The 13,686-nt window shown below is 48.0% G+C and overlaps 1 protein-coding gene across 2 annotated transcripts in view; it reads right to left on the reverse strand.

Annotated features, from left to right (window-relative positions):
* Positions 1–3,047: 3,047 nt before the first annotated feature.
* Ntf3 (neurotrophin 3) overlaps positions 3,048–13,686 on the reverse strand; it is a 71,600-nt gene continuing 60,961 nt past the window's right edge. For both annotated transcript variants that reach the window (XM_051155406.1, XM_051155407.1), the window contains exon 2: positions 3,048–4,090. In XM_051155406.1, coding sequence (XP_051011363.1) covers positions 3,293–4,090 — 798 coding nt within the window. In that variant the 3' untranslated portion in view covers positions 3,048–3,292. The remainder of the gene's footprint in view (positions 4,091–13,686) is intronic.

The following is a 13,686-nucleotide window of genomic DNA, read 5'->3' on the forward strand; positions in this document are numbered from 1 at the left end:
CCAGCATAAGCATATCTGTGGAGTGATAAGGCCCCTCTACATCCCATGACTCACTCCATGAGGCTGAGCTATGAAGCAAATGAACCTGTAGTCCTTCAGAGTACTCTGACCTCCTATTCCAGAGTTCTCTGCTCTTCCAGGCTGGGCCAATCTCCATCCAAAACCAAATCAAAAGCCAAGGGCTTCAAGGTGCGGTGGAGTGCATGTGCGCATCGAGTAAGCCACTAGCCACTGCAACATGAGGAAGTTATGAGGATGTACCAGGAGAAGACTTGAGGATGGGGAGCTTGAGGAAGAAGCTTCCAGCGGCAGGAGCTTTCAGATGTATGAGACGTCAGAGGGTTCAGATTTTAGCCTGGGAGCCAGGGTCACAGAGTGAGGAGGGCTGTGGCTGTAGACAGGCTTTTCCTGGGTCTCAGGGTACTCTGGTTGAGGCAGAACCTATGGTGTGCTTGGGCAAAGCCGGAGCTTGTGAAGGAGAACAGGACCTAAGTGAAAAGACCCTCAGCACTGGCTTTGCCTTCCCAAGGCCACCAGAGCTTGAGGACTGGAGAGGAGTCTTCCCAGTGATGTCAGTTTCCGGAAGGCTGTGAGCTCATCGTTCTTGAATGCATGCTCAGATGTGGCAAGAATACATGCTGATGGTCTCCCCAGCCTCAGAGGAGGGCATTCACACGAGTGCACATAGGCACACGTGCAGCCCCTCAGAGAAAGGGAGCAGCGAGCGGAGAAACTGAACAGGTTCCAAACTCAGGAGTAAATAGCATTCTAGAAGGAGCATCAGAGCTGAGAGGATGCAACATAAACCTGCAGAAAAGCCGCAGGCACAACTGCTAGCAAAGTATTGTTTCACTGCACGTAGTCTAAGAAATACTTCCTTCAGTACGTCCATAGAAAAGGACACTTAGTGAGAGACCTGAAAAGGGGAATTAGCAGATGCTATTTTAATGTCCCCTTCCCCTTCCATAGGAGGTGGGAATGTTCTAGTAAGTGTTCCTCTACCATGGAACTTCCCCCAGAACGTCAGGATGAGAGTTCTGGTGCCCACCCTCTCATCACCCTCACCAGCAGCCGTAACATCCAGACCTCAGCTCTTTAGGTGTCTCCAGTGTGGTGACTTCCAGCCTCTGGGTGCTACATTTCCCTCATGGGGTCCCTGCAGCGAGGAGATCCTGACACCTGAGCACTACAGACCATCAGACTCCCATTAGCCTATCTGCTGGTAACACAGGCAGTGAAACACAGGTTACAGTGAGTCGCCATGAGAGAACGATGCCTCTCGTGTCCCAGCATGGCAGCATCCATGGGAAACACAATGCTGGGCAGTTAGAAGACAGACAGGGGGGAAAAGAAAGAACACGGACATCTGACATCATCTATATATGAACCTAACTCTTCACTTTGCCAATCCCCAGCAAAATGACTACAGTCATTCAAACCTAATTTAGTTTCTTCACCTGCAGAAGGTGGCAGTCCCTCCTTCAAGGTTCATTTTGCTTTGTTTTTGACAGATAACAGTAGCCATCTTTGAAAATGTTCAGTGCATTGTGGGGATATAGTAGATGGCCTGTTTTCTGCACTAATAGTTTAGGATGCAGAATTGAATATACAATGACATTTTGAACCATGGTTGCTGCTATTTGCTGCTACATGTGTTTCAAAGCTCATGTCATACAAAGGACATATGTTCTTCTCTCTCTCTCTCTCTCTCTCTCTCTCTCTCTCTCTCTCTCTCTCTCTCTCTCGCTCGCTCTCTCTCTCTCTCTGTGCTCTCTGTGTGTGGGGGGGGGGGTGTGGGGGGGTGTATTAGAGACCTTCCTTGGGGAGAGAGTACACATAGGTCTTAAACTAAGACAGAGCAATGCAGGTCAGAGCACGCATCCAGCAGGGTTTAGGGTGGTCACAGATGCTTCCATGTTGGAGTGGTTAGCCTCTGTGCCTCTAGCAAGAGAAGAGACCAGGGTACTCATGCTGCGCCTCCAGGAGGATGAGCTGTGTCCCAGTGGGAATAGGACATTAAGAAATGTCCTGGAGTGGGGCATAACTAATATCCATACTTTCCTGAGCACCAGAGACAGTCACCACAGTGGTCCCTTGCCAGGACTCAGCAGGCATCAAGAGGGTCCTTTTCATTTGGACTGTTTGCATCTCACAGTTGCATCAATTAACAGTGATATCAGGTTGACCACAGCAGCCTGGGAAGAAGTGAGCAATGGGAGGGCTCTAGCACTCTCGGAGGCCTGCCTCTGGCTCCAAAGTTCATGATGAGCATGCTGCCATTGATGCCTCAGCTGTCCTAGGAGTCTCCATGTGACAGCATCCCCAAGAAACCTAAGCTCTGGTAGTCTTCAAACCCTTCACAAGGTCACAGGGGAGGGGCTGGAGTTTGATCCAGGTCTTTCTCCCAAGACTACCACTTTGTAACTGCTCATGAGCTGGAGGCAGGCCACAGGATCAGTGGGAAAGGCCCAGGGCCAAGAAAATCTGTAATGAGTACATTTATCTTCTGTATATGGATTATTCATGAGCCATTTCAGTTTGCTCCTGGGTAGACATTTAATTTTTCAGTTACAGTTTGAACCCCAGCACCACACACACACATACACACAAAATCTGTTAGGAGTAGTTAGAAAACTTTTCCTTCTCTGTCTAAAAGGATGAAAACTACTCACCAAAAGCAAAAACAAAACCAAAGCCAAAAGGGGAAAAAAATCCCATCCCTTACACAACCCCAAAACAACAAATGTGCTGAAAAGTAAAATTGCCAGGTTCGTTATTACTGGCGCAAAGCACAATTCTAATTGGCAAGCCCCAGAGCTGGAAGAGCCAGTGAGGACCCGACTGTGAGCTCGTTGCCCAGAAGAGAACTCTGAGCTGCAAGCTACAAGGTATACCAATTTCAACGGAAGCCATAGTGGTTTGTTTACTTCATTAATCCAATGTGGAATATATCAGGAGGGGGACAGAACTCTGTTTATACACAACTCTGACATCATCCGATTTTAAGAAGTTTACTAAAACCACAGTCAATGTGAAATACTGGTGCACACAGGTTTTACAGAAGGATTCCCGAGAGCCCAATCACAGAACGAGGTTAACAGATGGGAGAGGCCTGAGGGAGGGCAAGCACACGAATTTTATTGAGAAAAAAAAGCTTATATACTGTAAGGGTTGCTGAAGTTTAATAAATAAAGGTCAACTTATAATATATAAAAACAATATAAACATTTATATGCTACATGCATATCATATAATTTAAGGTAATAATTTATATGTGAGGACAGATGCCAATTCATGTTCTTCCGATTTTTCTCGACAAGGCACACACACAGGAAGTGTCTATTCGTATCCAGCGCCAGCCTATGAGTTTGTTGTTTTCTGAAGTCAGAGCTCGGACGTAGGTTTGGGACGTTTTGCACTGAGAGTTCCAGTGTTTGTCATCGATCCCCCTGCAACCATTTTTGACTGGCCTGGCTTCTTTACATCTGGTTTCATAAAAGTATTGTTTGACAGGAGAGTTGCCGGTTTTGATCTCCCCCAGCACCGTGACCTGGTGTCCCCTAATGTCAATGGCTGAAGACTTGTCGGTCACCCATAGACTCTCACTGTCACACACTGAGTACTCGCCCCGGTGACTCTTATGCTCTGCATAACGTTTCTGCCGTGAAGATGTTCTATTGGCCACCGCTGGGTTGCCCACATAATCTTCCATTAGATACAAGGGAGGGGGCTCCAAAGGGGTGCTGTCGCTCAGCAGGACCCGGGGAGAATTGTAGCGTCTCTGTTGCCGCAGTAGTTCTGTGTCCGTTGCAATCATTGGCTGGAATTCCGACCTGGTGGACTCTCCCTGCTCTGGCTCTCTGGGTGCTTCTGCTTTGGGCAGGGTGCTCTGGTAACTTTCCTTAACATCCACCATCTGCTTGGAGAGCTTGTTTTTCAAAATGTCTGCCTGGATCAGCTTTATGATGAGGGAGTTGAGCGAGTCTTCTGGCAAACTCCTTTGATCCATGTTGTTGCCTTGGATGCCACGGAGATAAGCGAGAAATATCACATAAAACAAGATGGACATCACCTTGTTCACCTGTAAGATCTGAGAAAGGAAACACAGGTGTTAACAGCTGGCTGGGTGAGTCTGGGTCACTCTGACATCAGCCACCTGAGGCTGGCAATCTCCGCGAGTGATGAGAGTGGGTACCACCATTCTAAAGTGAACTCCTAGAACACCATTCTAAACAGAACTCCTCCCCGCTATTTAGAAGGGGCCGTTTCCTCCTCCAGCCCCTGAGAAAGACTGGGGAATGCACCATGGCCTTCTGACCCGCTTGCTTCCTAGACTGACAGCACCAGTTGTTTTTACATTAGATGTCTGCATTGTTCCCCCAGCCTCCTGCTGTGCATGGATGCCGTCCTGACATATCCCTTGAGCCTGGGTATGTGGCCCTCTCTACCAAGGGCGACTATGAGGACTGCATCAATGTACTGCTTGATCGGCTCAGACCCTTGCAACTTTCTCAAGACATGTAATTGTATCCATCCATCGCCAATTCCAGCCCATGGGCACTTCCAGAGGGACACACTGATGCTGGGAATTGGGTCTGTTGTTAATAGTGTGGCATTAGAAAGAGGATCCTTCCTGTCCCCTGATGTCCTTGTAAGCAAACACAAGACCACTGGCTACCTGCTGAAAGGGTCTAAGTGTCAAAGTGCTCCTGACTCTCAGAAGGGCATGTGTCACCAGGATACTCCAGACCCCGTGGAGAAGCTACCAAACCTAAAATCCTACAGTTCTGTGAAACACTCCTTGCAGAAGCCAGACACAACAAAACCCAACTCAAATGATGCCTCCACCAGCACTGAGGAGCAAGGGTTGACATCGGTGTCTTTTTCCTCTTAGGGATTTTACGTTTCCATTATACTGTTTCTTTCTGTAGTGCCACATGTGATTCCACCATCTCCCTTTTTAGACGGCACTTTAACCCACCGCAGTCTTCTGTTGCCATAACAGAAGCTCCGCATAGGGCTCCTGGCGAGGAGTCCTTGTGGAATTGTGGAGATTGGAGAGCTCCCTCACTCATCTCTCCTGCACTAGGGCCAAGTCCATGGTTCCGGAAGGTTAGCCCAGGAGGGGAGAGAGATTCTCAGGTGGAAAGAGAGCTGAGCTGGTGACCCTGACCTTATAATTCCCTTGGCCCTACGGAGAGCATTCACTCTTTAATCACCAGCGGCTGCCACCTCAACAGCCCCGTGGGGATTTTCTCTTCAGAGTTCTGTCTTACCATGGAAAATAAAATCCCTTCCCTTGGTTCAGTGTTGGTATTTTCAGAAAGATCTTACAGAATCCAGGGGGAAAACAAAGGAAACAAACAAAGGTGGCACCAGCTGTAGAAAAGAAGGTCCTGACTCTGAATATTCATTGAGGAGCCTGTCCCCAGAATTCACAACACATCATCCTTTCCATCTCTTCTGATGTGCAGCAGCTTGCTGTTCATCCTAAAGGCTGACAGTGTTTCAGACACTGCTGGATCCTGGCCTGCCTCTGTGATAAGGGGACTATCTTCCTTCCTTGGGAACCACTCTCAGGATAATTGACTCCTTCAAGGTCAAAGCTAAGGGAAGGAGTCTAATATGGCTGCCTACCCTAGAGACTGCTGCAGGAATTGTGTTACCCCGGGAAAATGGTTCCCACAGGGTAATTAATCTCTCTCCCAGTCTACAGAGAAGTGACATTTCCGTCAAGCTTGCAAACCGAACAAAAATGAAACTTCAAGAACACAAAATAAACGGCATGCGCACAGCTTGAACCTCCACCCTACCCCAGTACAGCTGCAATAAAATCATTTGAAGCTACAAGTCTATTGCCTGGGCTCTATATGTACCAACACACAAGGCTACTTGCTCTCAGAGCAAAAACCAGGGATGATGATGATGATGATGATGGTGGTGGTGGTGGTGGTAATGATGTGTGTATATGTGCAGGGGTCCCAGATAAAGTAAGAGACCAGACAGAGGTTGGGAAGGCAGTTACAAGGACGGTGTGACCAGATGGATATTAGATGGACTTGGGATAAGAAAAACCTCTTTGTGGTGGTAGCTTGAATTTTGAGTGGCAAATTCTAGTGGCAAAAGTTACCACTAGGAAAGCCCTCTCAAGGGCTGGAAAGCTGGCTCTGTGGGAAGAATGCTGCTCTTTTGGAGGACCCATGTTCAGTGCCAATGCAAATGTTGGGTGGTTTGCAACTATATGTAACTCGAATTCTAGGGGATCTGATGGCCTCTGCTGGACTCCGCAGGCAGCAGCACACACATCATAGGCACCAGATGCGCGAGCACACACACACAAAGGCAAATCTTTTAAAAATAAAAGCACATTTAACCCCTTGCCTTCTCTTAATTTCCAGCCAGCTTTCAGCTACTATAACAAATGCCAAAGAGCATCAGTTTATAAAGAAAAAGAGAGAGTTTTCCTTAGCTCATGGCTTTTGAGGCTTTAGTTCATGGTGAATTGGCCTTGTTGCTTTGGTTTTAGTGATATGGCCAAAAAATGTGCTTGAATGAAAAAAAAAGAACAAAAACAATCATGATCTGGAGGAAAAAAATGTGGGTGAGGGGAGTGGAAAGAGCAGGAAGAGGAGAGAGCAGTACCTCAGGGTGTGCCTCCAGGGATTTCTCACAAACTTTCAGCACCTGCTGAGTCAGAACCAATCCTGAACACAGTGGCCTTTGAGAGAAATCCCAGGTATAACCTACAGCTACTTTACACAGGGAACCTAACAGGGAGAGGAGATGGGGTGTCTTTGTCCTTTTGCCCTGACTGTCCATCGCAGTTGTGTTGGACTCCCATGCCCCACACTCCAGCCTGATTGATTATTTCTCTGCTACTTGAGCAAACTTTGTGACTCACGGGTCACAACGGACTCTGTCCTTTCCATTACTTATGGTCACTTCTGTGGACGTTGTTCTTGCTCCTCACCGCTGGCTTCACAAGCTGGCCTTACTCTGACGCTCTCCAGTTACCCTCAGTATCTGCAACCATGCTTCCTTTGACTTCTGCCAGCCTATCCTCCGAATGGCGCGAGCAAGCAGCTCTTACATCTTTCCTAGACCTGTGGCAGTTAGTGTGGGTCTCACCCATTCTCCTGATTACCATGAATCCACTTGGGAGTGAGTCATGAGACAATGCCACATGTAGCCTGGTGTTTCTAAAATGTCTGAGAGGCTCTCTCAAATCCCAGCAGGCATCCTTTAGACTCCATTTTGAAAATCCATTTATAGCCTGTCCTCCCTCCCTCCACATTCCTCCCTCCCTCCCCATCTCTCCCTCCTTCACTCCCTCCCTCCCTCTCTCCCCACCCTTCCCTCCCTCCCCATCCCTCCCTCCCTCCACATTCCTCCCTCCCCCCACATTCCTCCCTCCCCCCACATCCCTCCCTCCCCCCACACCCCTCCCTCCCTCCCCCTCCCTCCCTCCCCACCCTTCCTTCCCTCCTCCTCCCTCCCTCCCTCCCTCCCCATCTCTCCCTCCCTTCCGTCCTCCTTTCATTTCTTCTTTGCTTCCTTCCTTTGGTTTTAGAGAAGGCAAGCTCAAGAATGTTGGAAAAAGAAATTCCCAAAACACACAAATTCAAGGCTACAGAAGACCCTAGGAAATTCATTGTTACAGATCAGGAGACTGGGGCCTTAAGTGGACTGCTGGTTAACTACAGAGGAAGAACAGAGGACGCTTGGTTCTTCAGCTCAACAAGATTTTGTTCATAATCAGGTAACTGAAAAGACGCAATCAGACCCACAGTGAGTGTACTAGACATGGCAGTTGAACATGAACTTGAGCTGTCCATGGCAACATGCGGGCTCCATGCCAGCCCCTGCCGCACGCACATACAGAAAACCAAGCATCTGGAAAATTCCTCTTGCTACATCTGGCTCCCAGCAGTCTGTACCAGCATGGTTGCTTCCACTTGCCGTTGCTCACACGTGCTTAGAGCTCAGACCAGCCACGCTGGTTGTGGAAAAGAAGGAACACCATTACTTGGATGCACAAGGGTGGGAAGTTAGGGGAGCAACTGTGGAAGTGGGAAGAGAGGTTTGTGACTATGCTGGCCATGGGGAGGGCAGAGTGAGGTCTCCGGTCCCTTTTTGGTCAGAGGTCCCTTCACTTCCCACCATGCCTCTTGGGGTAGGATTTTCCCCTAGGGGACTATTTCCCTGGGGGTGGGGAGTGGAAACAGGAAGGCAGTGTCAGCTCATCCTAGGCCATGCACTACAGTGAATTACTTTTGCTTATGGAGAGTTTTCTAGTGCTCACACACAGTTATCTGTAGACAGTTTAACTTCGGCAGCTGTCCTACTGCTGTTTTTTTTTTTTTTTTAAGCACAGGTCCCTTTTCCATGATAGAGAACCGAGCTTTTTAATGCACACCTCATGCAAGCCCAGCCTGTGCCTCAACACACCGCAGAGGTGCACTGTCCGCCGAGGGAATGGGCATTGGCACCAATCAAGGCCTACCCAAAGCACTGCTCACTGGTCTGAAACCCTGCATGGGCTTCTGCCAAGCCTGGATTGGAAGCCAATCAGCTCTGCCTTCTTTTCCCAAAGAAAATATAGGCCTTGGCTCTGAAGCAGGCCATAGTCCCCAGGCTCTTCTTGGCTATAATTAGAAAAAGACCTGTTAAAGACCTCAGTAAACCCCCTTCCTATCCTCTCCCGAGTGCCCATTTCCCTGCTTAGACTTTTCCAAGATCCCGACCAGCGTTATTTCCCTCATTTAGCAGTGTTTTCCCACATATGGTGTTTTCTCAGTCCCTGGAGCGACATTCCTAACAAGGTTTCACCATCCCTCAAAATACTCAAAAGAGAGCAATTTCTGAGTCCTCCTTTTTGGCTCAGTTTGCAACATATACTGAGGGCTTCTGGGTCCTCAGCAAAGGGCTGGAATGAAAAAGGGAGCTGGGACAACAAGGTGGCAGTGCACTGGAGACCACAGCAGCCCGTGATGCTGGAACTTGAGGAGGGGCCAATTTGCCTTCCTAGGACCAGCTGACTCCTAACTAAACCTATGCACATCATTCATGTCGAACATGCATGGAATACTTGTTTGTTTGTTTGAACTAGCTTACAGCCAGTCATTACAGAAACATGATAGGTTTCATTATGACACTCTCATCCATCAACGCCATTACTCTGAGCATATTCACCTCTCATCACCCTTATTTGTCCCCTCCCGAGTAGTCAACCATTCTGCTCTGACATATTTTGGTATGACAGAAGCCATGCAATATTTGTTTTTCCAAGTCTGGCTTCTTCTGCTTAACATGGTGACTTTGAGTGTATGGAGCACATATTTAGCCCAGTTATAGTGAGATCCTCAACAATAAAAACGGCAGGAGCCACATATTTATATATGATATTGTTAGTCCTGAGAACCACTCCACTGAGGAATCTGAGGAATGAGGTTAAATAAATAATAAGCAGGAGGTTTTGAGTTCAGTTTGACATTAGGGCTCACGTTCCCAGAGATTGCATCTGTGACCCCTTTGTCTTCCTTGCTCTTACTCAGAGCTAAGTGCAGGGCCAGGGAGGCTTCTGGCCAGTAGGCTAGTAGTGCCTCCCAAAGATGATTCAGTCGTAAAACGAGTTTCTAAGGACTCAAGGCCACCACTTCTGTTTCTCCTTCTCTGTATTTCTTATGAAACCATTACTCATAAGAGTAAATAAATCATTTGGCCACTGTCGCCTCCGGACTTGGGGTTCTGCAGGACAGTCCTTCTAGAGGTCACCAAATTCTTGCAGAGGTCAACTCTTACAAGGGACAGAGCACTGGGAATCCAACCCCATGTCCTGAGATTGCAGCCATGTCTGGAAAGCCGTGTGACTTCAGAGACAGTAGAGAGGCAATGTAGGCTTTCCTCAGAGAGGAGATCATTCTGACATCAGCTTTTCATTTGCCAACATTTTAATATGAAAACCCAAGAGATTTCGTTACATTTATGGTCCTCTGGAGGCAAATGCATCATACTGGCTGGGGTTAGAGAAGAAACTGTCCAACTATACCAAAATGGGTCTAATTCTCCAGAGGATTTCTGTCCCTGTGACATGGCCCCTCACCAAGGCTGCGGGCTTCTAGAACTACGTTCTACCAGATAGCCTTCATATCTTTTGGAGGGCAGTGGAAAGAAGGAAAGGTGGGAAAGTGATCGATTTAAAGCTAAATGGCATGAAGAAAAGGAATGTGGTGGAAATATTAAACTAGGACCATAGCTGAGACTGGCTCAGCTTATTCTCTAGCTCTTAACCGCAGGTTAGTTCACCCTGGCTTTGTTCTAGCCACAGGACCTGAGGCTTCAGGGTGAGTCAACAGAGTGTGACACACAGAGGTTCTGACCTCTGGCAAGGCCGGGAGGTTGACCAGGGTGAGACTCTGATGGAGCCTCCAGAGGAAGGTGTCAATCTTCCTAGAGAAAGGAAAGCAGGGGCGAGGAAAGATGGTCAGATTAATTCACATGCACGGACGACACCCACTAGGGAGGTTCTGAGGATGCTGGTGAGAGAGGGCCAAGCAGGCCCTAGCATCCACGGAGACCGGCGGCAACCCGGAAAGTGTACAGTTAAACTAAGGCTGAAAACACACTGGCCAGCTCTCTGGAGGTGAAGAGGAACAACCCAGAGCCAAGAAGGGAGTGACATGCTTGTAGAAGGGGAAGGAAGGGAACATGGAATTGGTATAAGAGTGACTGAGAAATGAACGCTGTGTGAGCGTCCACAACACCTTCTGCGTTCCCGCCCAGCTCTACACTGCTGCTGCCCTTACTCCTCTCAGCACAGCCCTGCAGGGGAGCTGAGCACCATGGCACTCTGTCTTACAATGTACAATAAGGAAAAGCAACTCTTCCTGAATGACACAGCTGGATGACGTCCCCCTGACACACATTACTGATACAACTTATAGGTCTATTAATAGTGAGTTGTATAATTGTTACTGATTATATGTACACACACACACACACACACACACACATACACACACACACACACTCTGCAAACTGTATCTACTCTCTCATTGCCTTCCTCATAGTGTAGAGGCTTAGGCCATTGAGCCGGGAGTACTCACACTTTTTCGCTGCTCCATGTTGTGGCACCAGCTGTGGTTCCGGTCTCCCACTGCTGGTTTAGTTCCTGTAAAACTGGGACTTATATACCTTGGGCTCTGAGGATGAATGCATGTGATTGGCTGGGGCTAGGATGCTGGTGATGCTAGATTTGCATGGGGGGAGAGATAACAGGTAACAGGCATCTGTGACTCAAGACCTATAGCCACCTGGGGGTTATCTCATGTGCTCCAGAGGTCGTCATGGACACAGGAGAGAGTTTGCCCTACATTTTCTGTTCTCCGGATGAGATTTTAATCTCAAATTTGAGATTTCCGGGACTTGAACATGCTCTGTCTCCCTAGTGTCTCATGCCACTTCCCCTAGAAGCATGGTCCATGAGCTCCACAACCCAGTGAGGGAAAAAATAGAAATGATTTGATGTGGCCATCTTACATGCTTATGAGTCTTTCAAAACGATCAGGATCCCGGAGATGGTATAATGAAATGACACCCCTCACTGGTCGATAGAGGCATGCTCTGATACCTGGTCTTGTTTGGTTGTCTGAAACTGTAGTGGCATGAAGAAAAACTTACCAGAGAACTCAAGAGGCTAAAGAACAGACCTATGAGCAAAGAACAGGCCAGGGGCTACCCTGGGGAGATGCAGAGGAGTGCTTTAGACATTCACAGAAAACCAAGAGGCATTGGCAATTGAGACAAGAATTGGCTGCACACTCTCTGCCTGCATTTGGTGGGAAGTCCTCTGGGGACCCCCAAAGAGCTGAGCAGCTCAGCATCAGCAGGCTAAGGTAGGCTGGCCCAGGGCAGGGAAGAGGATTCTTAGCCCGTTCTTCAAGATCAGGCTCTGCATGGCTGCTTCCTGTTCAGTCTTTCAATAGCCCGGTGTGGTGGCTCATGCCTGCATTCCCAGTACTCTGAAGGCCAAGGGAGGAGGAGGATGAGTTTGAGATCAGCCTGAGATACATAGGTGGACCTGTGTCAAACAAACAAATGAACAAACCAAACCAAAGTGATGACAAGAAGCCTCAACACTTCAAATGTGGAATTTGGAAACTGGTTCGCAGCGGGCTGGCGATTATTTCGGAGCACGAGGTCTGAGATAACCTCTAGGTTCATGAGATGCTAATATCTCAGCGGCAACCAAGATCACAGCCAAGTGGAGTGAGGTCGCACATGCTCGGCTGAAACGAAACAAAACCCAGACCCTCTGAAAGCTACCCCATCTCCAAAAGTACCAAATTGGTCTGGCCCAAGAGCAGGCCGTGAGAGAAACAGGACCCTTTTGTGAACTAGGAACTATACCTTTGTCACTGCCCCCAGGGAAAGTTAATTACATTGAGGAGGAGGAGGTAGGAAGCCAGGGGTTTGCTGGGTGCGAATGCTTAGGAATTCCTTGTTGTCAAAAGCACGCCTTCCTTGGGCCCTTAAGCTGTATGAGACGGAAGGTATGGCGCATGTCAAAACAAGGTACACGGCAGTGCTGAACAGGAAGGTAGTGTGCCTGCACCAGGACAGGAGCTCTCTGGCTTTGCCCCATCTTGGCAGCAGATCTAAAGGGTGCTGGGTAGGCTCATGGGAGCCCAGGAAGGCTTGCGTTTACTGTACTCTTACATGTCTCATTTCACGGTCAGAGGGTGGACTAGGAGGAAACTACAGAGAAATGAGTCTACCCAGCTACTGTCACACTGGGCCCTGTCTAGTAAAGCTTGCTCTGATTTAGACAGTCTCTCTTACTGTCATTTTTGCACAGACTTGTTACATCGATGGCAAAAACATACACATATATACATATGCATAAATACATGCAAGCATACATGCATGTGTGTGTGCTGCCCCCTCCATAAGGATGGATGCTTTACAATTATTCTCTCTCTCTCTCTCTCTCTCTCTCTCTCTCTCTCTCTCTCTCTCTCTCCACTCTCTCTCTCTCTCCCTTCCTTCCTTCCTTCCTTCCTTCCTTCCTTCCTTCCTTCTTCTCTCTGAAACAGTGGTCTCAAACTCACCTCATGCCGGAGGATGACCTTGAACTTCTGATCTCCCTGTTTCTATCTCCTAAGTGCAGGGATTATAGGCACGTGGCACCATACCTGGTTTATATTGTGTTAGGGGTGGGGAGTCATTCTCGGAGTTTCACCCAAGCTAGGCAAGTCCTCTACCAACATGCTACGTCCCCATCCCTGGTTATGCTTTTTTAAGTCATTTAGTATTTTATTACATGTTAATTTCCAAGGAAAAATACATATGGGGGAAGATGCCTCACAGAAACAGCTGAAAGTTGGCACTTGAAGACTAACTTTAGCTTTAGAAAATAGCTCTCCCACATCAGCATTTTTGTTTTAAACTTATGCCTAGTGTTTGCGTTGGGTTTGTGTTAATCCTCTGGTTGTGGGCAAGTGCCGGGCTACTAAAAGGAATGCCACCATGAGGCAGTGGCTGCTGAGAAATTGCTCTGTAATAATTAATTATAATGAGTAATAATGAAGATAATGCTAAAGTATCCATCTTGTCTATCCAGCAAATCCACAGAATGAAGAGGCATGGTTTCTATTCAGTGCACACCCCGGTCCACTCTTGGAAACC

This window comes from Acomys russatus, chromosome 13 (assembly GCF_903995435.1).
Source record: "Acomys russatus chromosome 13, mAcoRus1.1, whole genome shotgun sequence".
Taxonomy (NCBI): domain Eukaryota; kingdom Metazoa; phylum Chordata; class Mammalia; order Rodentia; family Muridae; genus Acomys; species Acomys russatus.